The 26,242-nt window shown below is 52.8% G+C and overlaps 1 protein-coding gene across 10 annotated transcripts in view; it reads right to left on the bottom strand.

The window, feature by feature from the left end:
- Positions 1 to 26,242, bottom strand: part of AFAP1 (actin filament associated protein 1) — a 145,029-nt gene that overhangs the window by 27,584 nt on the left and 91,203 nt on the right. For all 10 annotated transcript variants that reach the window (XM_086407441.1, XM_086407445.1, XM_086407442.1 and 7 more), the window contains 4 exons: positions 18,703 to 18,798; positions 17,230 to 17,311; positions 10,753 to 10,902; positions 2,280 to 2,491 (listed from right to left, as the gene is read on the bottom strand). In XM_086407441.1, the coding sequence (XP_086263567.1) occupies positions 2,280 to 2,491; positions 10,753 to 10,902; positions 17,230 to 17,311; positions 18,703 to 18,798 (540 nt within the window). The remainder of the gene's footprint in view (positions 1 to 2,279; positions 2,492 to 10,752; positions 10,903 to 17,229; positions 17,312 to 18,702; positions 18,799 to 26,242) is intronic.

Here is a 26,242-nt window from a genome sequence, read left to right as displayed (position 1 = left end):
ACAGTAGAGACCAACTAACTAATGTTCAGGGAATAATGAAATTAGGAAGCCGTCACTTAGCAACTGCTTCAGGCAAGACTAACTCACGAATGCTGAAAGTCAGTGGAGAAAACTGTGCATGGTAGGACATCTCAAAGAATCTTCCCACATGAAGCTGTTAAAGACAAACGGGAAACACAGCAGCTCTGCGGTGGGGAAGCTGTGCAGACGACCCGCCCACAGGCTCAGAGTTAACACCAGTCGAGGGACAGACTGATGGCTGTCCTGCACACCGCACCACTGCTTCCACGGGCCCTGCCAAGCGTGCCGACCCCAGATGCAAATTTCCAGGAAAACAGCAGACATCCCCAGACTGAGGGATCTTCTACATGATAACTGCTTTGTACCATGCCCAGTACCAATGTCATGAAACCAGACAGGGAAAGCCAAAGAGACTGTAGCCCAGGGCAGTACCACCTGGCGTTTCCTTCTGCTCACAAGGGACATCACTGGGACAGCTGGGGGCATCTGATTAAAATCTGTGAGTCAGATAATTGTATTGCGTGAGGGTGAATTCCCTGGTTTTGATGATTATGGAGTGGTTTTGGTAAAGGAATGCTCTCGTTTTTTAGCAAATTCACCCTGAAGTGTTTAGGGAAAGAGGGGCAACATGTCTGTCAAAGGTCCTGAAAAAACATATAGAGAGAAAAGAGAGGCGGGAGCGACCACGCAAGAGATACCAGATGCGGCACCATGTTGGCATCTGGGGCTGTGGGTAAAGGGTGCGTGGAATTATGTGTACTGTGCTCACAACTTTCTCTCAGAAGTTCGGATACAATGGCCTTAGAAAGTGTACAGTTTTACTGCCCGCATCACTGCATTTCCTTAACTGATTCAGGCAGACTCTGCTTATGCTGGAACGCTGAGCGTGGTTACTTTTCTGAGTGTGTGTGTTTGCTTCCACAGCTAGAACAGGGAAAAACAATGAAACACAACCACCATCTTCCGGGGACATGAGGCTGCACCTGCATGGCGGGGAGCAGAGACAGACAGGGTCCTGCTCACCCAGCCCCTCCCTGCCCAGCCCCGGGGCCTCCTGTCCCCACCAGGCGTCCAGGCCAGAGGCTCCCTTTCCACCCCTGAACCCAGCGTGCGCCAGCCCACACCTGCCTGCCCTCGCACTCCCGTCAGACCCACTGCCCGGGCTCTCATGGGACACCTGCGTTGCTCTGCACCAAGAGTACAGCTTCCTCATTTACGCTTCCAGCTTTTTTCTACTGCCGTCCACTCCACAGCATTCAGCCCGTATAAATACTTACCAAGCTCACCGACCATAGCCTGGTGCTTGTTTCACAGACAAATAAAGAAGCCGAGAGAGAAAAACAGATTGGGTTGTGATCACAGTCTGCAACAGAACCAAGACTGGGGCCCAGACACCCCAGCCCCAGCCAGGCCTGCTTCCCTTCTGCGAGGTCAGCCACCACGGCGGGCTCGGACCTTTGACCTGTGACCTCAAACCATCCAAACCATTGTGTGAGGAGCTCGTGGGAGGAAGAACTATGATGTTAATCATTTTTTGCCCTCATGCCCCCAAAAAAAGCAGTCTCTGAAACAAACTCCTGTCTCCTACCAAGACCTTCTAGGTTGGCTAACTGGCCATTTCCTCCACTGGTCAGCATCACTGCAGTCATTTATAATCTGGCTTTGCATCTGATTGGGCTTCCCTGGTGGCTCAGAGGGTAAAGAATCTGCCAAGCAGGAGACCTGCGTTCGATTCCTTGGTTGGAAGATCCCCTGGAGAAGGGACTGGCAACCCATTCCAGTATTCTTGCCTGGAGAATTCCATTAACAGAGGAGCCTGGACACAGGAGCCTGGCGGACAATGGTCCGTGGAGTTGCAAATAGTTGGACATGACTGAGCAACTAACACACACACTGATTAATTGTGAACACACATTGGCCATTTTACCAAATCCAAAAAATCCTTATTTCTATCGACTGTAGAACATAAATATAGTTACACATACACTGGAAATTCTACACTCTATTTATGTATACATATATGTGTGTACACATATGTATGTATACTTATGTATACAGATTTGTGTGTATCTTTGTAGCTTACTCAAGTTAATGCTAAATGAAAAAAAAAAAAGACAAAGGAAAAAAAGATTTGAATTAATAGAGAAGCAGAAAATAATAATAGACCAGAAACAAAAATTTTAAATTTTAAAAATGAAAGCTTTTAGTGTGAAAAGAAGAAATTATTTTAATTGCCTTTCCCTGCAACTGGTCCCTACCTCCAACACGGCCACCTCCTGGCCGTTGCGAAGTAGCCGGAAGGTCAGGGGGTGCTTGGAGTCCAGGCCCGGGATGACCTCGCAGCCGCGCAGCGGGATGGAGGCGATGTGCGTCTTCAGGTCGGCCCTGTCCTTGTGCAGGATGAGCTTGTTGTCCTTGACTCGGCACCAGCGCTCCCGCCAGCGGCTGTTGGAAAGCACGTTCAGGTAGCCTGCAACCAAGGACAGCGGCCATCAGCCCGACAGGAGGGAGGCGCCTGAGGAGGGAAGGAACCAGGGAGCCTGCAAGGAGAGCGGCCATCAGTCCCTGAGAGTGAGGCGCCCGAGGAGGGAAGGAACCAGGGAGCCTGCAAAGAGAGCCACCATCAGTCCCTGGGAGGGAGGCCCCCGAGGAAGGAAGGAACCAGGGAGCCTGCAAGGAGAGCGGCTGTCAGCACCCCGGGAGGGAGGTGCCCGAGGAGGGAAGGAACCAGGGAGCCTACAAGGAGAGTGGCCGTCAGTCCCTGGGACGGACGTGCCTGAGGCAGCAGTGAGGAGAGAACAAACCCCGCATGCAGCACACCGCAAGCACAGGCTGCTGGGACGAGAGGAGCCACCACCACGAGACGACCGCTCCCATCAGCTCTGGGGGCCGGGACAGCTCAGACCTCCCCGGAGCCCGACACTCCGCACTGCATGATGTGGCTGAGCACCAGCTCCCGGATGCCTTCGGGACCCCGGAGCCTGACCAGGTGTGTGACAGCTCACTGAGGCATTGGTGGTGGTCCTCAAAAAGCTGAAGGGGCCTTACCCAGGAAAGTGTCCGGGTTCATTCCAAGTAGCTGCAAAGGACACAGCTAGGGAAAAGCCCCTGGGTGGTGGATTCTGGCTTCCCATGAGGAATGAAACTATCTGCAAAGGGAAGCTTTCAAGGAAACAGGCGGCCTGGGGAGGTGGTGAGCTCCCCACTGCTGGAGGATTCCAGCAAATGACGGCAGGTCTTCAGGATGAGACTCCTGCCCAGAGAACAGACACGCCCTTCCTCGGCCCTCTGATGGGAGGATCTGCTGAGGTCTGAGGGCCTGGGTTTGACGCACGTGGAAACCCGCCATCCACGTCTCTGGGGCTGCCCTGTATCAACGCAGTACGGATGGAATGGGGTGGAATTACAAGAGCTGTCGTCATGTTTTAATCTCCTCAGATACTAGTAACCGATCATTTTCATTTGCCACAAACACACAATGCATTTTTCTACAAGCAGCAAGGAACGAAAAACAGATATCAGCGGGAGGCAGCGACTTCTAACCCATGCACAGGACTGTGCCTGCGAGAGGCAGGCAGCGAGGGGAGCAGCATGCGGAAGGCAGGTCAAGGAGGAAGAAGAGAATCAAGGGTTCCTTAGGTTATCCGGCTGCTCTCTCGACTCATACACACACGTACATACACATGTGCACACATATGTAAACACACACGCACAATCACACACGCACGCAGCTCAAAAGAGAGGGTCCTTCCTTGATGGCTCAGTGGTTAAGAATCCACCTGCCAGTGCAGGGGACACAGCTTCATTCCCTGGCCTGGGAAGACCCCACGTGCCCCAGAGCGGCTGAGCCCGTGTGCCATAAACGACCGAGCCTGCGCACCGCAACTACCGAGACCACGTGCTGCAGCTGCTGAAATCTGAGCGCCCAGAGCCCGTGCTCTGCAACGAGAGAAGGTGCTCTCAGGCAACGCTGCCACGAGAAGCCACCTCCACGCGAAGCCACCGGCATGGGAAGCCCCTGCACTGCACGAAGGGCACCCCTGCTCGCCACAACTGGAGAAAGCCTGCACAAAGCAGTGAAGACCTAGCACAGCCAAGAAACAAATAAATGGACTTTCAATAAATACATCCTTTCTGACCCCCGCTATTTTTAAATGTCTTCCCGAAGGCAATTTGGACCATGCTTTTTGCTTCTTTTCTCTTCGACACCTTACACCCTTTGTTAGCAACGGATCAACACTATAAAGGCAAAAACCAAAGGAAAATAAAAAACCAAACGTATTTTCAGGGCCCAGAATGGTGCTTCCTATTTTCCATATAAATATTACTATAAATAATTGCTCGGAGAGTTTACTAGGGAGACACTTAACAGTACCTAAAGGTCCACATTCCTGAATGTGATGCCAGTTCTCCCAGTATATTACCCTAAAGGACGCCAGGAACTGAAACCTCAGTTTTGTGACACGAGCTGCCATATCTGCAAAATTACAGAGAAAATGGAGAAGCGAGTCCCAGCTCAAGGGCCTGGGACTCAAAGCCCCCTATATTTTACACACTGAAGAGGCGTGAAGACAGGCTGGGGAAGCCGAGTTCACAAAGGGGAGGAGGGAGGTCATGCCTGATCCTGTTCACGGCCTCCCAGCAAAGACCCACCTGAGGTTCTTCAGAGAGCCAAAGATGGCAGAGAAAGAGCTTCAGTTTTCATCTGGGAAGCAGTATTTGTAAGTGGCCCAGTTCTCACACACATTCTTTTGTAAGCTCTCCTTAAAAACACACAGTCAGACATAATACCCGAACATCCAAGGGGTGGCTATTAGAACTATTTACTGTCTCCCTGATATCACCTGTAAGTCATCAATCACGCTGAAGGCCTGTCTTTGGACTTGTATGAAACAGCTGCCAACTGGATCCACTGTGTGTGCGTTCGGATGTGAATGGATACACAGGATGGCCGACGGACAGCAGGACAGTGTGCATGATTGAGAAGAAATAAGCTGAAGCCTGGGGCGGCTCTCAGCTGCCTGAGCCTGCCAGGGCACACGTCTGCAAGGGCTCTGGGGCGCAGGGCACTGGGGGGCGCAGCCACCCCACCACCCCGGGGCCGGCAGAGTGCAGGCTCACGTGTAGCCAGGGCACGTCCTCACCTGGGCCTTGGGAGGTGCGGGGAGCTCCTCAGGCCTGGAGAAGTGGGGAGCGCGGCAAACTGAGACTTGGGACGTCCAGGAACCTGATCACAGGAAACCTCAGACACTACTGTGGGGACCTGGCCTTGACGCAGAAGACGGCGGGGAGGGACGGTGAAGGAAGAGAAGCTAAAAGGTTTCTGGAGGACTTTAGGCACGTCTGGCTTGGCAGGAGCAGTGCCGGGACTCCTCTGGCCTTCCACAGGGCTTAGAATCCTCAGGAGTTTAGAATCACCACGCGGGCGCACCTGTCCCCAGCGCAGGGCTGGGGAGGTGTGTGTTTGTGTGTGTGGGGTGTGTCGCAGCTTCTGAGCATCGCCCGGCCTGCCAAGAGAACGACCCAACCCGTGGAGCGGCGAAGGGGCCCGCCTTCCCTGACCGAGTCACCAAATGCTGTGAATTTCTCAACATGCGAGTCACAGGAGGAATGATTACACTGGACAGATTCACACTTTATTTAGAGCGTGACTTCACAGGCAATTACCATATTTTAACGCCTTCCTCATCTTTAGTTACAGTGCCCAAAAGGGAAAAGCGAAATGAGAACCAAAGTGGGTAAGAGGCCTGTCTCTGTAAACAGCAAGCACCACGGAAACGAGCCCACATCTGGCTCATGGCCTCCCCGCCAGGCTCACCGGCCACTCCCAAGAGGCAGCCCACATTCCTACTTCCTGGGTGGGGAGAGGCCACGCAGGGACATGGCATGTGGCCTATCTGAGGCCTCTGGAGCCAGAGGGCAGGCCCCGTGTCCCCTAGGAGTCTTCTTTCCACTCCCCCCTAACACACACACACGGGCAGACAGACACACACAGGCAGACAGACACACACACATAGACACACACACCCACCCCCCCCCCCACACACACAGGCAAGCAGACAGACACACATGCACACACACACACGGGCACACAGACACACACACCCATCCCCCCAACACACAGACAGGCAGACAGACAGACACACACACACACACACACACACACACACACACACACAGCCAGTCTGTGATGGGATCGCTGCCAACACAGGACCTGTCCACCCCAAGACGGTCAGCCGAGCAGACACCCGCCACCAGGGGGCACCAAGGAGCAGCCAGGGCCGGGCGCAGGCTGGCCTTGGTCACTTCAGTGCCCTGCCGGTAAGACAATGCCAGAATCCTTTGATTTTTCTTGCTTGTTTGTTCCCACTTATCATGTCATGGTAAGAAGTTACTGTATCTGAACAATTTGCAAAGTTCCGTTTGATGTTTTGAGACTGTCTTTGCTCCGAATACTGAAGAAAGAACTCTTTAAGGCTGCTTATAAGAGCGTGGTGGCGAGCGTGGTGCAGTTTCATGACGGCCTGAGGCTGACCCGACAGGCACAGCTTCGGGCTCAGGCGGAGGGGGCAGCTGCAGGCACCCGCGCCTCCCGCTGTGTGCGGACCAGGAGGCTCCTGAGTCCCAGCCGCCGCAGAAGGGCAGGCAGGAGGCCTGGCTGAGGGGCCAGTGTCCACTGCCTCCCCTAGGACGGGGAAGGGTGGTGCTGCCCAGGGGACCTCTGTGCTCTGGGCACACGTCTGTGGGGACTCCCACTGCTCCTCGCATCTCCGCAGGCCTGCATCTGTAACTGGCGGGGGGAACAGGGCAGTCGAGGAGCAACAAGGGCTGCCGGCGGGAGGGCTGAAGGGGAGACCCGACGTCCAGACGCTGCCAACAGCTGACCCTGGCCCCACAGACACTGACGCCAGAACCTTCCCTCCGCCCCAAGCGCGTGCCCTCCAGGGGGCACACGGGCCCAAGAGCTCCAGACGCCCCTGACGTGGTGACAGACGCCAAGAATGCCTCCTGCCTCCCTCCCCCTCACCAAATGTCGCCTGATCTTTTGTGCCTGGATTACGATAAAAAGTGAGACGTATAACCTTCCTGCATATCCACCGACAACTCTTGCTGAAAACATCAGAGTCACTGAACATTAGAGTTGGGAGGGGACTGAGAAATAACCAGGAAGTCCCTCCAACTTGTCCAGGCTACACTGCCTCCAGGAAGGCCTCCATCCTGGCACCTGGGGCCCTTCCCTTGCATCAGTCTCTGTTCCTAGTGTAGACACTATCTGCTTCAGTCACCTACCTGGCTGACCGTGTCGGCGTGCTTAGGCTTTTTCAGGTGAACAAATGAATAATGGAGACCATGTACTGAGCGTAAATTGTGAGGTAGGCAACGTGCCTAATGTTTCATAATTTTACCTTCAATTTTAAGGAAAACAAAGTAATTTTGAGTATGAGCCCATCTCACAGGAAGAGAACCCGAGGCTCAGAGAATCTGCAATTTGCTTACGGTAATCATTCGGTCTACAAGTGTTTACTGAGGTGCTGTATCCCAGGCTCTTTGCTCGGTGCTGGGGACAAAACTGGGTGGGGGGCGGGGGGGGTGGGTGAATTCAACCTGCATCTTCATCTAGTAACTTAGCGGGAAAAGCTGGAAAACCCAACCGAGACGAGATTGTCAGAGGCCCTCAGCTGACTCAGCACAGGACGACGCGATTAGCGTCATTAGTCCAAGGGTTCAAAACCCCCGCTGGGTGGCCTGCAGGGGTCCAGAGGAGGAGAAGGGGGACAGCTGAGAGGCCTGGGGCCTGGGCCAGACAGACAGAAACGGGGTGGAGAAGAAAGAAAGATGCGAAACACATATCTCCTGGGAACCACAGCTGAGCTTACACAGTGACGACGACGCTGGAACCCTGAGCGCTGGAGACGGGCAAGCAAAGGACACGGCAGTCTTTGCTCAGGGGCCCACGTGCCTGTCTTGGACCAGCTTGGCTGAGTGACTGCTTGTAGAGCAGACCTGGCTGATGCTGGCATAGCGCCCACCGACTGAGGGGGAGGGAGAGCTGGGTGGGTCGGGCAGAGCCGGGGGGCGCAGCCAGCCAGGCAGTGTGGACCTGCAGAGCACCCTCTCCTACCCATGGGCATTCCTCTGGTGCACCCGGAGGCCAGGGAAGAGATCTCAATTCAGCTCCCAGTCGCCCCCTCCCTGGGAGTGTCCCCTGTCCCCGGAGCAGCCCCACCCTTCCTGTTGGCAAGGACAGCAGCTGCACAGTCTCCTCAGGCAGGCTGGGTGGGGAGCCTTCATCCAGCGGCTTCTCCTGCCTGAGGGCTTGCAGCTGTTCTAACATCATTGAACACAGTCACTCTCCCCCTGGGTTTCCGTGCAGAGTCCTCTCCTGTGCCCTGGCCCAGCCAAGAACTGGATGATCATTTTAAGACCATGTGGACAGAGGGTGTTCCCTTAGTACAGGTGACAGGTGTCCACTCAGAACCTGGTGGAAACCCACACGGGCTACAGACCCCCACGACTCTGCCTCACCGCGACTGCGCCGTCCAGCACGCGCTCCCCCAGCTGCTAACAGAAGTCACAAAGGTGGCAAGCCCTGGGAGGGACAGGAGGGGCAGGGCAGACCTGGGCTGCAAGACAGGCCCGCGGGCCAGCCCTGTCCTGCCCCCAGCTCCCTGGGTGGCTCAGGACAAGCCCCACAGCCTTCCTCAGCTCAGCGTCCTCCCGCACAGCGAGCGGCCTGGACCTCAAGTGGCCAAGTCCCCTTCCATACAAACGTTTCTCATGAAAGAACCTCTCTTTCCTCCACTGGCCTAGAGCAGTTTTGAGAACAACAACAACAACAAAAAAAACAAAGCTAAACTAGTAATCCCCTTTTGTTGGAGAATTCCCATTTTCCACCTTAACCCCGAACTCCCATCGTGGCTCCAGGGGCCAATGTAAGAGGAAACCAGCCCAGCCGCCAGGGCTGTGAGCTGCTCCAGGAAGGCAGAGGGCATGGCCCTGGCATCAACAATGCCCCATCCCCGCGTCCTTCCGCGAGCTCTGCCCGCTGGCTTAGCTTCTACAGGGCGGCTGTGCTCCGTGCAAAGAACGTGGGTCAGTGCACTCGCTTCTGTGACCCGACTGTCTGACGAAGGCCAAGCTCAGGACCTCTGTGTGCACGGCGCTTCCAGACCCCTGGTCTCCTTTTAAGGTCACCACCTCCCCTCCCAGATCAACCCATGAGTGGCCACTTCACGGGGGCCTCCCCGAGATGACGCCTCCACCCCGTGAGGCCCCACCACTGCCTGCCCGCTGTCTTCCGCTCCACACGCACTTCTGCACAACGGCCCAGGGGGTTCCTGTGTATCACGACTTCTCAGGACCATGCCTGTGAAAGCCAGGGGGAAGTTGTGAACCCACCCTGCCCTCCCCTCGGGGGGCACCCCCACCCCAAGTCTACCTGCCCCGCGCTCCACAATCGACCCTTCCGCCTGACCAACATGCCTCCGGGCTCGCACCGCCCTCTCAGCACACGCCACGCCCTAGGATGGGATATCAGCTGAATAAACTCATCTTTGTGTGTGGGGGGCCCAACTTGGGCACCAATGGGCAGCATCTAAGAGCTGTTTATCTCCTGGCATCCCCAAATAACCCGACACCTGGCCAGAAGAGAGGCTCAGCCAGAGTGGGAGAGAGGGGTGGAACACGGAGCACGCACACAGGCGTCGAGGCGCTGGCCCTGACGGACAGCAGCCCATGAGCCGCGGCCACTGAAAAGCACAGCCCACTCCCCATTTTCTTAAAGAGCGAATGTCCACCTTTCAGACTCTGAAGACTTTCCACTTAGAAGAGTCGCCTAACTCTCGGGAGCGTGGTTGCCTAGGAAACACCACACAGACAGTCCCACTTCTGCAGGGAGATGGTCCCTGACATCGCCCCATCCAGGCCACGTCCCCACCAGACTCTCCCGTGGCTGACCTGGTTCCCCCTTGGGTTTGTGACCACAAGCCAGCCGTCACACACTCGTCTCTGACTCCTTGCTTCAGGCCAGCCCTCTGCCACTAGACCGGATGTGGTTTTCTCTGCAGATTCCTCTCCTGTGCCCTGGCCCAGCCGAGCAGGGGCAGTAGGGGAGTCTCAGCCATCACCACCACCTCCCTGGTGCTTCCCCGGCCTCGCCAACAAGGGCTGCCCAGAGACCCCTTACTGAACCAAGACCGGTGAGGGGAGCCCCGGCCTCGCCAACAAGGGCTGCCCAGAGACCTCTTACTGGACCAAGACCGGTGAGGGGAGCGGGGGTCAGCCAGCCCGACTGAGTCTGAGGCGCAGAGCGTTCCTTGACAGCTGAGCTGCAGGACTTCAGGCTAAGTGGGGAGCTGCTGGGGATTGTGTAAACGTGCTTACACACCTGACACACCTCTGCTGGCCAACCGGACACATACACATTTCCCTCTAAAGCTGCTTAAAAGGAATTTGGGAGAGCCTCGTGGGATCAAACAGAGACTGTTTTTCACCTTGAGAGAACCTCAGAGGTCATCTCAAACCCTTGCAAGGGCATCATTAATAAGCAGTGTAAAAAAAAATGAATTAAAAAAAAACAGTAGTGAAAGTGTAATCCGTTCCCTCAGCTTAACCGATCACAATCCCAACCAATGAGACTCAGATGAACGCAATACAGAGGTCGCCCGCAGAGGGTCTCCGTGCTCAGGGAAGGGGCAGATCTCGTAATACAGCCCCCCGCCCCCGTCTCACCACATGTCGGCACGTCTTCCTCTGCCGAGGAGGTTTGCTCGTCCGTCGACGGCTTTTTCTTTCCCAAACCGATGATCTTGGTGATTTTTTTCCCAGTGACTTTAGACACAGTTCCCTTGGCCTCTGATTTGGAACTTTTTTTCCTCTTAACTGTGAAGAAAAAAGATAATGACAAAAAGGCATGTTTCAATGGTAGACTTTAATGGGGAAAAAAAAAAAATGTCACAATAAAGCATGCATTGTGGCCAACTTTCTTTCCCCGAATTTTCACTCATCGAGTACCTGCTTTGTGTCTGCGATTCTAGAGTCTAGAGAACACAGCACAAACAGGAGCTCCCAGGAAGCTCGTATTCTAGAGGGGGCTGAGCACGCACACATGAGCTCACACACACGTGCACACACCCACACGCACCCCTGGGGGAGGCTTCACGATGGCAAGGCCTCTGTAGACCTGAGGCAGGGTCACGCAGCAGAGGGGCCGAGCAGTCAGGAGCTAAGCACAAGGAGCGTCTGTGCAGAAACCCCGGGCAGAGCCGTCCAGGCAGGAAGAGCATCAGCTCTCGTAGAGCCTGTGACGCTGGAAGGGACAGAAGGCAGGCTGGACGCCCGCATCCTGGGCGGCACAGGGCGCGGCCCGGCAGGTGGAGGGGGCGGTCCTCGGGGAGCCTCGGCCAGCCCTCGCCGACCTGTCGGGCTCGCATCCCAGCCCCAGCCCCGTGGGTTCCGTCTGGCCGGCAGGGCTCAGTTGTACGCATAAAACTCATGACTGTTTTGCACAAAGACGACCTCTGGCTTCCCCTGGAAAACTGGAAAATCCAGCCACTCTGAACCCACAGTTTGGTAAGTGATGGCGGGTGGGGGCAGGGCCTGAGACCCAGCGGCCATGCCTGAGGACCCACGTGCCTGGCTGACCACAGCCCCAGGCCCCCCGGCCGACTGAGCGCCGGCCGCCGGCTGCTCTCCCATGCCTGACCCACGCCGGCCATCTGCTCTCTCCAGCCCCTGCGGGCTTGGTCCACAACCTCTGACAGAATCACAGGGTGGGGACCAGGTGCAGACCGGGGTGGACAAAGAGGATCCTCCAGGACCGTCAGCACCTCTGGGAAGTGAGCCGTCACCGGGGGCTATTCCGTGTCTGACCCTGGAGCCGAGGGCCTCGCAGGACACCGAGCCTCCAGGCGGGTCAGGTACAGCCTTGCTCAGTGTGGATGAGCTGGGAGGGCCCAGAGGCCCCCAGGGCATCAAGGCCAGACGCCATCACTGAGTCCCGAGACCCCTCCCAACAGCCCCTTCCCAGGCCTCTCCAGGAGGACCCCTCATCTCGCTATCTGTAACCCAGAGGGCGGCACAGACCCTTTGAAAAGGCAACGCAAGTCAAGCATTCCTTCAGCGCCCCTCTGCCCACAGAGACGGAGCACACACAACCACACGGGATCCGCAGAGAAAGAGGACTCGGATGTGAGACCGTAAGCCGTCGGCCTGATTACGACGCCCGCCCTCTGAAAGTGGAGGCACTCGCTACTTCCTTCCCCCACGCCGGCCACTCAGTGGGGCCGAGGGCCCCCTTCTAGGTTCCACCCTGCCCCCCACCCCACGTGCGGAACGGCCAGCCTCCTCGGGGCTCCGTGTCCCTTTTCCCCTCTCCCCGCCCTGACTCAGGGAGGTCCCTGAGGTCAGTCCCTGTGCTTGAACCCTGATTTCTTCTCCAGGAAGAAGGGACAGTTAACAGCGTCTGAGGCCAGGAGGAGTTACAATGTAGTTGAGTAAGAAGCCACACTACAGCGTGAACGGCAGATGGACGATGGCGGCGTCTCCCACGTCTCACACATGGGAAGCCCTAAGCCCCGTACAGCTGTGTTTGGACACAGGCCCCTCAGGAAGCACTGACGGTTAGGTGAGGTCTAAGGGTGGGGCCCTGGTCCGACAGGATTGGCATCCTTGTGGGATGCGGGGCAAGGCCGCTTGAGGACCCAGTGAGGGGAGGGCCATCTGCAAGCCAGCAAGGGGGCCATGACTGGCAGCCAACACCGGCAGCCACGACGGCACCTGGATCCTGGGCTTCCGGCCTCCAGGACTGTGAGAAACGCATCTCTGTCGTTTAAGCCACACGGCCTTGTGGCATCTCATTACGGCAGGCAGCCTGGGCTAAGACAAGCACATCTGTGCTATTTCACACGGACCAGGTCATGTTAGAAACACAGAACACGGGGTGGTCACTCTGACCCCTTCTTACGCTCTCCCACCACACGCAACCCCCTGTAAAATAAAGCACCAGGAACCTGCTTCCATCTCCCGATCTGAAGGCACAGCCCCTCCACAGCTGCCGTCAGACATGGAATCCCTGGTTGGAATACCCAAACCACTGATTTCAGTTCTTCCAAACCAAAGTGAAAGCAGCAGTGGGTGACCCTTCTATGTGGTTTCTCAAGAGCGTCGAGACAATCTCTGACCAGAGTCTCATTCAAGCTAAGCTTTGAGAAGGTCCTCTCAACGAGGGCGCTCTGTGCTCAGAAGGCGCCTTCTGCAAAGCTCAGGAGCGTGAATCAGTCATTCCCTGCTAGGTGATGCGTGAGAAAGCTGAATTGTCAGACTGACTTGCAATCTGATGAGGATTTGCTACTGTTGGGAAAGCTCTTGCTGGACTCGACTACAAAAAAAGACGTTAGCAAGGACCTTTAATTCTCTGAAAGCCCATGGATTGATTTTTTTGTTTGTTTTTGTTTTTTGCAAAAGCAGAAGGGAGGCCATCCTTGGAAGAAAAAGCCAAAGCTGTAGGAACGGGAGAATATGTTGATAGAACAAGAATATGTGGATGGTATTCACATAGTAGAGTTAAAAAGAAAAACCTAACGACTCAGAACTCTCCACTCAGACCTTGTGGAGGAGAGACAGTCCAGGCAGCGGCACTGTGAAGCTGGGGAAGGGCGCGGGGAGGGGTGGTGACGCAGCGTTTTACAGCCGTAAGTGTCACAAGCCCAGGCGGGTCTCTGGTCCCTGTACCAGTGAGAGTCTAGGCGTCTGACATTTGGTCAGGCGGGAGGAATGGGGACATGGGGCCAATGCCATCAGACTATTCACCTGCTTTACCACTGATGCCACCTGGGGGCTTGCCAGGTGGCGCTAGTGGTAAAGAACCCACCTCCCAGTGCAGGAGACTTAAGAGATGTGGGTTCGATCCCTGGGTTGGGAAGATCCCCTAAGGAGGGCATGGCAATCCACTCCAGTATTCCTGCCTGGAGAATTCCATGGACAGAAGAGCCTGGTGGGCTACAGTCCATGGGGTCACAGAGAGTTGGACATGACTGAAGCGACTTAGCACTTGCTAAGTCCACCAACAGACTCGTTAGCCCGTGATTAAATGGTAAACGCGTGCAGGGCTAGTTAGGGACAACCGTCGCTCCCACACAGATCAGCCCCAGGGACTCAATTCTCTTTTCTCACATCAGCTGCAGTATCAGTAGCAACTCTACTAATTTACCCAAAATCACACTGCACTGGTTCATTACATGCCGGGGCCTGACACCTGGAAAGAAGAAGCCAGAGTTTAGAGTCAATCCCTATGGCTCTGGTCACAGAGTCTGGCTTGTGTCCGTGTTCAGCTGAGAGTCTAACATTCCGGGGAAGCTGCAGGAGTTCGGGATTTCCTCCACGCAGCCAGCAGAGAAATCTGTCTGAGCTGACACATGGCTGGGATCAAAGGGGCTTTATTGGAATTTCTCAAGTGCAAATTGGCCAAGAGTGTGCAGCAAGGATAAAAGCTCGGGGAGCAGGTCAGGATGTCCTTAAGCTATTAGCTTCCTTCAGCGGTTATCCACTGGGGATCTGACTATATGCAAAGTTCCATGCCAGGCAGAAGTGTCTGAACCAAGGTCACCTTGACAGAGCAGAAAAGGCTGGTCCTGTTAAAAGGAAACGAGACCGTCAGATGCAGACACAGGCACTGATCTGTATGTCCAGACATACGATACCATTCTGCAGAACCTAATTTCAGGCAGGGACACTAGGGGAGGAAATGGCAGACGAGGAAAGAGACCAGCCACAGCAGTGCCCACTGAGCCTCGGCGTCTGAACAGGAACCCTGAGATTGCACGCTGTCCAATTTCAGGGCAGAACTTAAAGACAGCTTTCCTGGCTCTGATGACACATAATGTGCCCTGTGAAGACAGAGATGATACCTTCCACCGAACAACTTCCGACGCAAAGAACTAAAATTACAGACAGAAACAACAGAGTTAGAAAATCTCGTGGGCCGAGGCAGAGATCATGACCCTTTGGGGTAAACCGTGACGTATCAAAACAGCCCAGACGATCTGGGCTCCAAGACTCTTAATGGGGGGGACTGCACTTCCGTTTGCAGCGACTTTCTTTCTGAGCCAGGAGACGTCTGTGCCCCAGGCCCCTGCCCCGGTGACAGAGTGTGGTGAGCTGGGCGGGCAGAGCCGCTCACCTGGGGAGCAGAGACAGGGCTGGCTGTGCACAGGGAAGACCCCCCCCCCCCCACCACAAGCCCAGCTCTTCCTCTCAGCCCACACAGTGCGAAGGAGACCAGAAGTCAACCCGCAGACTGGGGTGAGACGTGTGCAAAGGATGTCTGAGAGAGGATTTGTGTTCAGAATAGATAAAGAAGTCTCAGAAGTCAGTATGAACCAAAAATCTAATAAGAATACAGATAAAGGTTTTAATAGATGTTTCCCTAAGGATGATGACTCTTCAGAGTCCCTTGGACAGCAAGGAGATCAAACCAGTTAGTCCTAAAGGAAATCAACCCTGAATATTCACTGGAAGGACTGATGTCGAAGACGAAGCTCTAGTACTATGGTCACCTGAGGCGAAGAGCTGGCTTACAGGAAAAGACCCTGATGCTGGGAAAGAGTGAGGGCAGGAGGAGAAGGGGGCGACAGAGGATGAGATGGCTGGACGATAGCACTGACTCAATGGACATGAGTTTGAGCAAGCTCCAGGAGACAGTGATGGACAGGGAAGCCTGACGTGCTGCAGTCCATGGGGTTGCAAAGAGTGGGACACGACTGAGTGACTGAGCAACAACAGCTAAAGACAATACACAGTTGGCAAAAAAATATTAAAAAATGTTCAACATTGTTGGTCACAGGAAAATGCATTCTAAAGGCACAATTACACAGCACTTATTAAAATGGCCAAAGCAAAAAGAACAAAACAAAGATGGCAACAGAAGGCTGGTGAGGAGGCATGAGTGCCAGCGGCTGCAGAGCCCCACCCGAGGCATCAGCCTAGAGAAGTGAAGACCTTACATGCTCACACAAAAGCCTGCCCTGGACGTCTGCAACAGCCTCACTCATAAACCGCTCACACCCGGAAACCACTCTGCTATTCTCCAGTCGGGAAGTGCATACCTAACTGGCCCATCTACACTGGAATCCTCTCAGCCTAGAAAAAGAACGGACGACTGACTCAGCTCGTGGATCCGCCCAAATCGCAATACCCGGAGTGAGAAGCCAGACCCAGAAGGCTGCACCCCATACGATTCCGCTTCCCGGACAGCAAACAGGTCAGTGGTTGCCAGGGAACATCTTGGGGGTGACAGCGGTGTTCTGCGTCTTGATTGCGATGCAGGTTACATGTATGTGTCTGTCATATGCCAAAAAGGCTGAATATGACAATGTGTAACTTACACCTTTATAAAGTTGACTTTAGGGAAAAAGTAAAAATCAGTATTTGTACCCCCATTCCCACAGCAGCATCACTGACAATAGCCCAAAGGTGGAAGCCACCCAAATGTCCCTCGGTGATGAATGGAGACGTGATCCGCCCACACAAGGGAGTTCTGTCCAACCTTAACAAGGAAGGGAGTCCTGCGCCCGCCGCAACCGGGATGAGCCCTGAAGACGCCATGCCACGCGAAATCACCAGCCACAGAAGGACAAACGCTAGACTATTCCACTTACATGAGGTTCCCCCGCTCCCCAAGCACGTCTCCCAGCGAGATGCTGGCACCCCGCCCCTGATGCACACCTGTCCCAGGGATAAATCAGGTGAGGAAGTAGCCTGCTGTGGGTCATGCAGTAAAACGGGAGGCCCAGGGAGCCCTGGCTGCCCAGTGGTTAGAACGCAGGTGCTTTCACTGCCAGGGGCCGGGTTCAGTCTCGGTTCAGATGGGAACTGAGAGCCCATAAGCCAGGCGGCACAGCGCCCACCCCCAACCCCAGAAAAAGAGACACAATACAATAAATTCACGCAGGGAACATACCCAGACAAAAAGAGAATGCCCAGACCAAGGCTTGGTGGCATTAAAATGAAGACCCGGAGAGACAGTGCTAATCAAAGGGAGGCCTCTGGATTTCTGTCTGTGTAACGCGGGACGATGACACTTGCATCACTAAATTACTGAGGACATTTTCTACATAATAAGGATTTACAGACCTGGTCGTCATGTTTCTGTTTTGGAGTTGGGTTTTTTTTTTTTTTGGTTTATATATTTTTGGCATGAGCAGAACTCACCTTGTTCTTTTCCATTACACATAGCAATTCCATTTTCTGCAACACCCTCACCATCTGAACTTGGTCTCTCTGAAGACAGTTTCTGTGAGGATAAAAAGATTAAGTTACCTTACCATGGCCACACTGACCAAGTGATGTATCGTGGATCAGCCAAATGTTATCTCAAAAATGAAAGAAAATGTGGGCCACGTTCCAATAATCTGGAGATGGTTAGGGCTCAGCTATAACATAAGACGATCTGGTTGGTTTGCCACAAAAGCTTTAAAAACTTCAAAAGAACAAAGGAAAAACTCACTGAGCTTACACTAACACATGTTACATCACTTTTTCCGGCAAATAATTTTGAAAAAATATTAGGAGTACATAAACTATTTCCCTCACCAAGACACACCATCCTAACCTGGCTCCATAATCATCTGAGCCAGTTGCTCACAATGAGTCTCTCATTTGCGTGTAGAATTTTATTTTATATTTAAATTATATTTTATAATACATATAAAATATATGTATATACACACACACAGACTCTTTGGTTCTGTTTCTCTAGAGAGCCCTGGCTACAAGAGTAGACAGAAAGGAACTGTCCATGGGTGGGGCAGGGGTCAACAGGGAGGGCTCAGGACGCTCCTGGGAGACAGGCCACCAACAGGACCCCACGGGGCAGGAAGCTGGGGCTCGCCGCAGAAATGGGGTCTCTGCACATACGGGCAAACTGTGGCCATCAGGTGACCACCATACCAGCGCTTCAGCTTTCGCATCAGTCCTTCCAACGAATATTCAGGGTTGATTTCCTTTAGGACTGACTGGCGTGGTCTCCTTGCTGTCCAAGGGACCCTGAAGGGTCATCATCCTTAGGGAAACATCTATTAAAACCTTTATCTGTAATCTTACTGGATTTTTGGTTCATACTGATTTCTGAGACTTCTTTATCTGTTCTGAACGCAAGTCCTCTCTCAGATGTCTTTTGCACATGTCTTACCCCAGTCTGTGGGTTGACTTCTGGTTTCCTTCGCACTGTGTGGGCTGAGAGGAAAAGCTGGGATTGTGGGTGGTGGGGATGTTGTCAGAACACCATCAGGGAAAGACAGCAGGCGTATCGGGTTGTAACCTGTCTGTGGGGAATAAGCCTCTGGGAAGGGACACTCGGGAAGCACCTGCCGTATTCCAGAAGAACACAGAGCTGCCCGCTGATCGCACGCTGCTGTGTTACAGGCAGTGGCCTGTGACACCTTCACACTCCTTTCCTGCATCTACAGCTGGAGAGGATGAAGACCACGTGGTCAGTGGAGCAGCTGACCTACGCCTCCTACCCGGCAGGCAGAGGCACAGCAGGGGTGCATTGTTGTTTTTTTGTTTGTTTTTCTTTTTGTTTTTCAACTAGAAACGCTGAAATTCTCAGAGGTGCTGTTAAGACTTTCAGGAAGCCCTAAATCAGCCACAAGGTTAATTCCTGGAAAGCAGCACGCCCCTTACCTTCTCCAGCTCCACCTTGTGCACCGGCGAGCTCGGCGGGGGAGGGCACTCCGGCTCGGCGGGCCCGCTGCAGCCGCTGTAGATCTCTCTGACCACCTGTGGCAAGTGCAGAATGGCAGAGATGCTCACACGAGGGTCGAAGCGGAGGCGAGAGGTGCGGCGGGAAAACCCGAGGGTCCGTGCCATCTGGAGTTAAGTCTCGGGAAGCCAGGCATAAATTTGTTCATTCTCTCACTCATTCATTCTGTCCATGGAGATTCTCCAGGCAAGAATACTGGAGGGGGTTGCCATTTCCTTCTCCTTTGGATCTTCCCCACCCGTGGATTGAACCCAGGTCTCCTGCATTGGCAGGCAGATTCTTTATCAACTGAGTCACCAGGGAAGCCCCACGCATTCACTTATCATTTGCCAAATGTCTAGACCATCCTGAAAACAACAGAGGTTCTGGGATACAGAAGGGAATGATGTACAGGAGAGTCCTGCCCTCATGGGGCTTCCACTCCAGTAAAAGTTAGATATCACAGCAAACTATGAGTATCGCCCAAGAAGTGAAGGTGATGTAAGACAGTCACCAATGCTACAAAGAATAGAAAAGGGTCTTTAACAGGAAGGGGCGGCTGAGTCAGATCAAGGGAGGCCTTCCTAGGATGACATGTGAGATGCAAGCTGAGCTAAAAGGCCAGAGGACGTGGCCACGGGAAGAACCGGTAGAAAAGGCTCCAGGCAGCGGGAACGAGGTGCAAAGTGTAGACGTGAAGAGTTTACGGAAAACCCAGAGTGCCGTGTGGGGAGACGGGCCAGGAGAGGCCAGCGGGACCCCAGGAGCCATTGCTGAGGCTGGTGCTCACGGCTCTAGAGGGGGCACATCTGGGGTGGGGCGGGGGGAGATAAAGCAGGGCAGAGATTCGGGGAAGACACACGGTCAGTACACAGGATGGAGCCAAAGAAGGGGAGTGGCTACAAGAGTCCAGCTGCAGTGGACACGGAAGCCGGAAGCCAACCAGGACAGCACACTTTCCAGGAGCAGGGAGCAGGAGGAAGGAAGGAAGGAAGCTGAGCAGGACGGCCCAGCAAAAGCTGCCTGGAGGAGGAGTGTCTGTAAGAGAGGCGGAGAGACTGCGGGCGGGCATGGCTAGAGGGGACCCCTGAGGAGGGGCTCTGCAGAGCCAGGGGGCGGCTGGGGTCTGGAGAAGCAGGGAAGATAAGCACTAAGAGTCTGAGAAGGCGCCTGCGGACCCATCTGCGAGGCAAGCACAGCAGGAGTGGCCAAGTCGCACCCTCTCTGACCTCAGGGTCCTCACTAGCAAACGAAGGTCTGTCAACATGACCTGTCTTGTATTTGCAGTTGAATTAAGAGCCAATGTGACCCTGTATGCAAAATGCCTCAGGCAGCACCTGCGTGTGTACCAACACAAGGAAGACACGGTGGCTGCGGTCACCGCCGCCGTCCGTCCTCACTGCCACACCCGTACCGTTCACGCTGAGCGCTCCGGAAGGGCTCCCAGCTCATACCCTCGGGTGTGAGGACCACCGTGTGGCACCTACTGCTGACCACAGCCACCCCGCAGCCACCCCTGTCCCGTCCGTCCTCCCTAAGCTCCTGCAAGGTGCTCTGATCACCGAGGACACGCAAGAAACCAGACAGACAAGCTCCTGGCCTGGTGCAACGTGCACGCCTGTGAATGAGGAGCTAGCAGGCAGAGCTTTCAAAATGTCTACTATTCTTTTTGGAACTAAGACGCAACCTGAGTTCAACCCAAGTGCCTTCTGAGCAAAAAAAAAGAAAAACAGCAATGCCAGACTCCCAGCTATCTGTATAGGAACTCTGCAACAGGGTCCCAGCAGACACATTCAGATTCCCTCGACTTGCTCTGGGGTTGGGACTGGAGCCAGCAGCTGAGGGGAGGCTGGGACAGCGTCTCCAGCCATCCCGCCGCTCAGCTGCTTTACGAAAAAGCAATGGGGGTGAAATCCGCACCAGAGACTAAAACAGGAAAAAAGAAAGAGAAGAACCCAGAGAGCTCGCCGCTGTTGTTTCCTCGCGGAGTCTCACGTCTGAAAACCGGCACAGGCGCACCAGGCAGGGGACTTGCCCCTCCTGAACGTCTCCGGCGGAAGGCTCCCTCAGTTTGGCTGTTTCGTGCTGCTTTTGCTATCTTTGCGCTGAGTCTTTAGTCCCCCACCTCCTTGCTTATCACGCCTTCAGCTGACAAGGAACAAGCTCTCTTGATCTAAGGTTGAGACTTTTTCTTTCCTCTGGAGAAAGACGACCTGTCTTGTCCTTATGGTTGGATTAAGAGAAAATGTGACCCTGGGTGCTCAGCCAGCGCCTGCACGCGTATTCACCCACACTAAGACGTGACCGCGCTCACCAACGCCAGCATCGCTGCGGCAACGGAAAACTCCTGGGCTCCTGTCCGACAGGAGCTAGGGCTGAATCCCAGCCCAGCCCCACCCCCAGTGGGCTCCAGACGCAGAGCAGAGCCTCCTGTGAGCCTTACCCCCCACCTAGAATGTGGGCAAAGCGACGGCCACCACACAGCTCAGCGACACAGCCTGCGTGCGCTCTTCCTCCATCCGAGTGGTACAGACGTGAACGCGTGTCCATTTGTACACACACCCTGAGGGTCTTGAGGGACTCAGTTCACACTAAAAGGCTAAACTCCACAAAGCATAACCTGTAGAAATCTATCCCTGGCAAAAGGTTTTATGCAAAACACAACTGTCTCTTTTTCTTTCTTTTTCTTCCAAAGGTGGAGGATGAACACAGCTCCAGTTAGACCTCAGGGGTCTCCCAGGGAGGTGCGCTCCCCTCTTGGCTGAACAGGACTCACCCTTCCAGGGCGGCCTGGTTCCCACGTGACCAGGAAGCCTGTTCAGACCCTCCTGCATGGGACGCAGTGCAGCTGTCCCTCCACGGGCATGGGCGGCCCTGTGCTAAGCTCAGGGCCCGGGCACGGGCATCCTGGGATGCAGTGCAGCTGTCCCTCCACGGGCACAGGCGGCCCGTGCTACACTCGGGGCCCGTTCACGGGCATCGTGAACCCGCTGGTCTGCTTCCTCTATTAAAGCTGGGCTCATTTTCAAAGAAGGGGCTCCGCCTCACTCAGGTTGGCTTTCCCAATGCCTCGTGTGTAACAGCAACTAAAAAAAAGAGTTTGTTGAGAGGGAAAAAAAAGAGAAGGGAATGAAGAGATAAACCGGACTTGAAGTTCTCTATGAGAAAAAAAAGGTGTGAATGAAAAACAGAAGGCAAGAGACTAGACCATCACAGGAGGTAAGTAAAGCCTCATGACAGTTTTCCCGGTCCTCCATGCAGATTCCTAAAATCCTCAGGCAGCTGGGAAGTCTTTTTAAAAACAAAAAAGAGACAGAGAGAGCGCGCATCAACTAGAAGCCACGCCTGCATCGCCAACACCGCAGCCTCGCTGACTCCCTCCCACTCTCTCCTCGTCCCTGGCCGTCCCCTCCGCTCACCCCCGTCCCATTACCAGGCCCTGTTTCTCCATCAAACAGAGGTCTGAGGAGCCCAGGGGTCTCTGGACCCCTGCAGCCAGGGGCAGTTGCTGAGCCATCGAAGGTAACTCACGGGAGCCTCGCCTGATGAAGCCAGCCCAGAATCTGCGCGCTCACAACACCGCACAGACCAACCGCACCTCTTCTCCTGCCTGCAGTTCCCCTTCCTGAACGTGAACTGTCCCCGCGGAGGGAGCAGATGGAGGCAGCTGTGGTAGGCCAGAGGGGTCCTGGCACCTGGGGCTGCGTGGGATTACCTGTGGCCTCTCAGCATCGCGAAAGTATTTAACAATAGGAATTATTCATGACTACCCTCCCAGGCACAGAGGAAGACACTGCGGAAAAGATCCACGGGCAGAAGCCGGTCTTTGTTTCCACAGATTTCATCAAACCGTTGGATTCTTTCAGGTTATAGCTTCATGGAACTTTCTGCTCTGATTGCTATGTACTGCCATGCTGCCCTCGCAGAGTTAATTCAGAAGTTCTAAATAAAGGGTTTATTGACCTATTTTTTTTTAATAGCTGCAAAGGAGGTTTTTATATTAATATACTTCTTCGGAAACAGCCACGTTTAGAGAGAAGTTCAATAAGTATTTAAGGGAACTGGATCCAAATTCAGTGTTACAAATCCTTCAAAAAAAGAAAAACAAATTGTTATATGTTCTGTGGTATTTTTGTTTGCTTTTAACTTGAACCCTCATCTTCAGAAACACAATCTCTGCACATTTTTGTAGGAAACCTGACCACTCCATTTCTGGGAATATTGGCTCTTGTATTCTGACTGACCCCTACAAGATGGCTCATGTTTTCAACATCTGTACACACACACACACAAATTTAAACTTTGGCAAGAGTTGTTGGTAATGGAAGTTGCAGACCGAAAGGAGAGAAACAGATTTGGCAGCTACCCTTGAAGAAGTTTCTGTCAAGTCATGTCCTGGCCAAACGCAGGCCCGGCTTCTCATTCCTGACAGAGGGGTGTGCAGGCCCGGCTTCTCATTCCTGACAGAGGGGTGTGCAGGCCCGGCTTCTCATTCCTGGCAGAGGGGTGTGCAGGCCCGGCTTCTCATTCCTGGCAGAGGGGTGTGTGTGATGTACTAAAAAGACATTTCACTGCTGCACTGAAGCCATCTTTCAAAATACTAAAGGCCTGGGATGAAAGGTTTAGGGCACGATGGGAGAATAGGAATTTATATTAATAAGGGAAATTGACATTTGTTTTATAAAGTAATTCAAGTAAGAGAGTTCTTAGAGCTTTCCAAGCAAGGAATCCTAAGAGGTGATGCCAATAAATCATATATTTAAACTGTTTAATATAATTCTAAGGGGGCATTTATATACCTTTTCCATGCTAGCTTTTTGATCATTCTGATCAGCATTACTTCCACTTGACAGATAAATGGGAAAATTGCATGACCGAAAATATCATAATGAGTTAAAGGCATTCTTAGAACACACTCCAGATTTCCAGGCTTTCCACTCACTCTTCTGTCGTTCTAACCGGCTGTCATCAAGATTAACACGCACTGTTCCTTGTACGACAGTTCTTTTAAGGAAAAAACATCTGGTTCAAGCACAGAGATGTGGCCTTGACAAGGTGATATTAAAAACTAGGATGACGGCACTGAGTTTTTTACACATAAAAACATGATTTCAAAGTTTTTAATCATTTAGAAAAACAGAGAACCATGCTGGAACCCACATGATAGCGGATTTCAAGGCTCTCTCTACAGATGCAACAAGCAAGACGCCATGGCACCAACCTGTGGACACACAAACAGACTAAGGAGACAGCACGCGGAGCCCAGTAAGGGCTTGCACACGCACGAGCAGTGCGTCCCCAGTCTCGGAAGCTGGTGTCTCAGTGGTTTAAGACAACTGACTATACATACGTAAGAAGGTGGATCTTGACTCCCACATCTCATCCTGTACATGAGAACCAAAACGTAGGAATCAGAGACCTAAACAGACAGAGCCAGAAAACTTCTGGGAGAAAACACAGGTTCTATCGCTATGACTTGGGATAGGCTAAAATTTCGGGGGCAGGATGCAAAAGGCACTGACTATTACCAGTGAAAAAAGGATTTACCCGGTGGCTCAGTGGTAAAGAATCACCTGCCAAAGCAGGAGACACAAGAGATGCAGGTTCGATTCCTGGGTAGGGAAGGTCCCCTGCAGAAGGACATGGCAACCCACCCCAGGATTCTTGCCTGGGAATTCCCATGGACAGAGGAGTCTGGCACGATACTGTTGGACAAAGAGTCGGACGTGACTTAGCAAATAAACAAGAAGCAACAACAGAAGTAAAGACGTGATATGGCGGATTTCAGATTTAACAAGTTCTATTCATCAAAAAGGTACCATTAGGGAAGATTGTTAATCTACAGATTAATCAGAGAGCAATTCTTTAAGCAAGAAACAACTGAAAGAGCGACATTTCAGGTTTTAACTCCCAGTAAAAGACTAATAGAGTTTTGCCAAGAAAATGCACTGGTCATAACAAACACCCTCTTCCAACAACACAAGAGAAGACTCTATACATGGACATCACCAGATGGTCAACATTGAAATCAGATTGATTATATTCTTTGCAGCCAAAGATGGAGAAGCTCTATACACTCAGCAAAAACAAGACCAGGAGCTGACTGTGGCTCAGATCATGAACTCCTTATTGCCAAATTCAGACTGAAATTGAAGAAAGTAGGGAAAACCACTAGACCATTCAGGTATGACCTAAATCAAGTCCCTTATGATTATACAGTGGAAGTGAGAAATAGATATAAAGGCCTAGATCTGATAGATAGAGTGCCTGATGAACTATGGAATGAGGTTTGTGACATTGTACAGGAGACAGGGATCAAGACCATCCCCATGGACAAGAAATGCAAGAAAGCAAAATGGCTGTCTGGGGAGGCCTTACAAATAGCTGTGAAAAGAAGAGAAACGAAAAGCAAAGGAGAAAAGGAAAGATATAAACATCTGAATGCAGAGTTCCAAAGAATAGCAAGAAGAGATAAGAAAGCCTTCTTCAGCGATCAATGCAAAGAAATAGAGGAAAACAACAGAATGGGACAGACTAGAGATTTCTTCAAGAAAATCAGAGATACCAGGGAGACACTTCATGCAAAGATGGGCTCGATAAAGGACAGAAATGGTATGGACCTAACAGAAGCAGAAGATATTAAGAAGAGGTGGAAAAAATACACAGAAGAACTGTACAAAAAAGATCTTCATGACCCAGATAATCACGATGGTGTGATCACTGACCTAGAGCCAGACATCCTGGAATGTGAAGTCAAGTGGGCCTTAGAAAGCATCACTATGAACAAAGCTAGTGGAGGTGATGGAACTCCAGTTGAGCTATTCCAAATCCTGAAAGATGATGTTGTGAAACTGCTGCACTCAATATGCCAGCAAATTTGGAAAACTCAGCAGTGCCACAGGACTGGAAAAGGTCCGTTTTCATTCCAATCCCAAAGAAAGGCAATGCCAAAGAATGCTCAAACTACTGCACAATTGCATTCATCTCACACGCTAGTAAAGTAATGCTCAAAATTCTCCAAGCCAGGCTTCAGCAATATGTGAACAATGAACTTCCTGATGTTCAAGCTGGTTTTAGAAAAGGCAGAGGAACCAGAGATCAAACTGCCAACATCCGCTGGATCATGGAAAAAGCAAGAGAGTTCCAGAAAAACATCTATTTCTGCTTTATTGACTATGCCAAAGCCTTTGACTGTGTGGATCACAATAAACTGTGGAAAATTCTGAAAGAGATGGGAATACCAGACCACCTGATCTGCCTCTTGAGAAACCTGTATGCAGGTCAGGAAGCAACAGTTAGAACTGGACATGGAACAACAGACTGGTTCCAAATAGGAAAAGGAGTATGCCAAGGCTGTATATTGTCACCCTGCTTATTTAACTTATACGCAGAGTACATCATGAGAAATGCTGGACTGGAAGAAACACAAGCTGGAATCAAGATTGCTGGGAGAAATATCAATCACCTCAGATATGCAGATGA

This window comes from Bos grunniens, chromosome 6 (genome assembly GCF_055505025.1).
Source record: "Bos grunniens cultivar Pamir isolate PY7600 chromosome 6, Bosgru_T2T1.0, whole genome shotgun sequence".
Lineage (NCBI taxonomy): Eukaryota > Metazoa > Chordata > Mammalia > Artiodactyla > Bovidae > Bos > Bos grunniens.
This window is presented reverse-complemented; position numbering and strand designations above follow the sequence as displayed.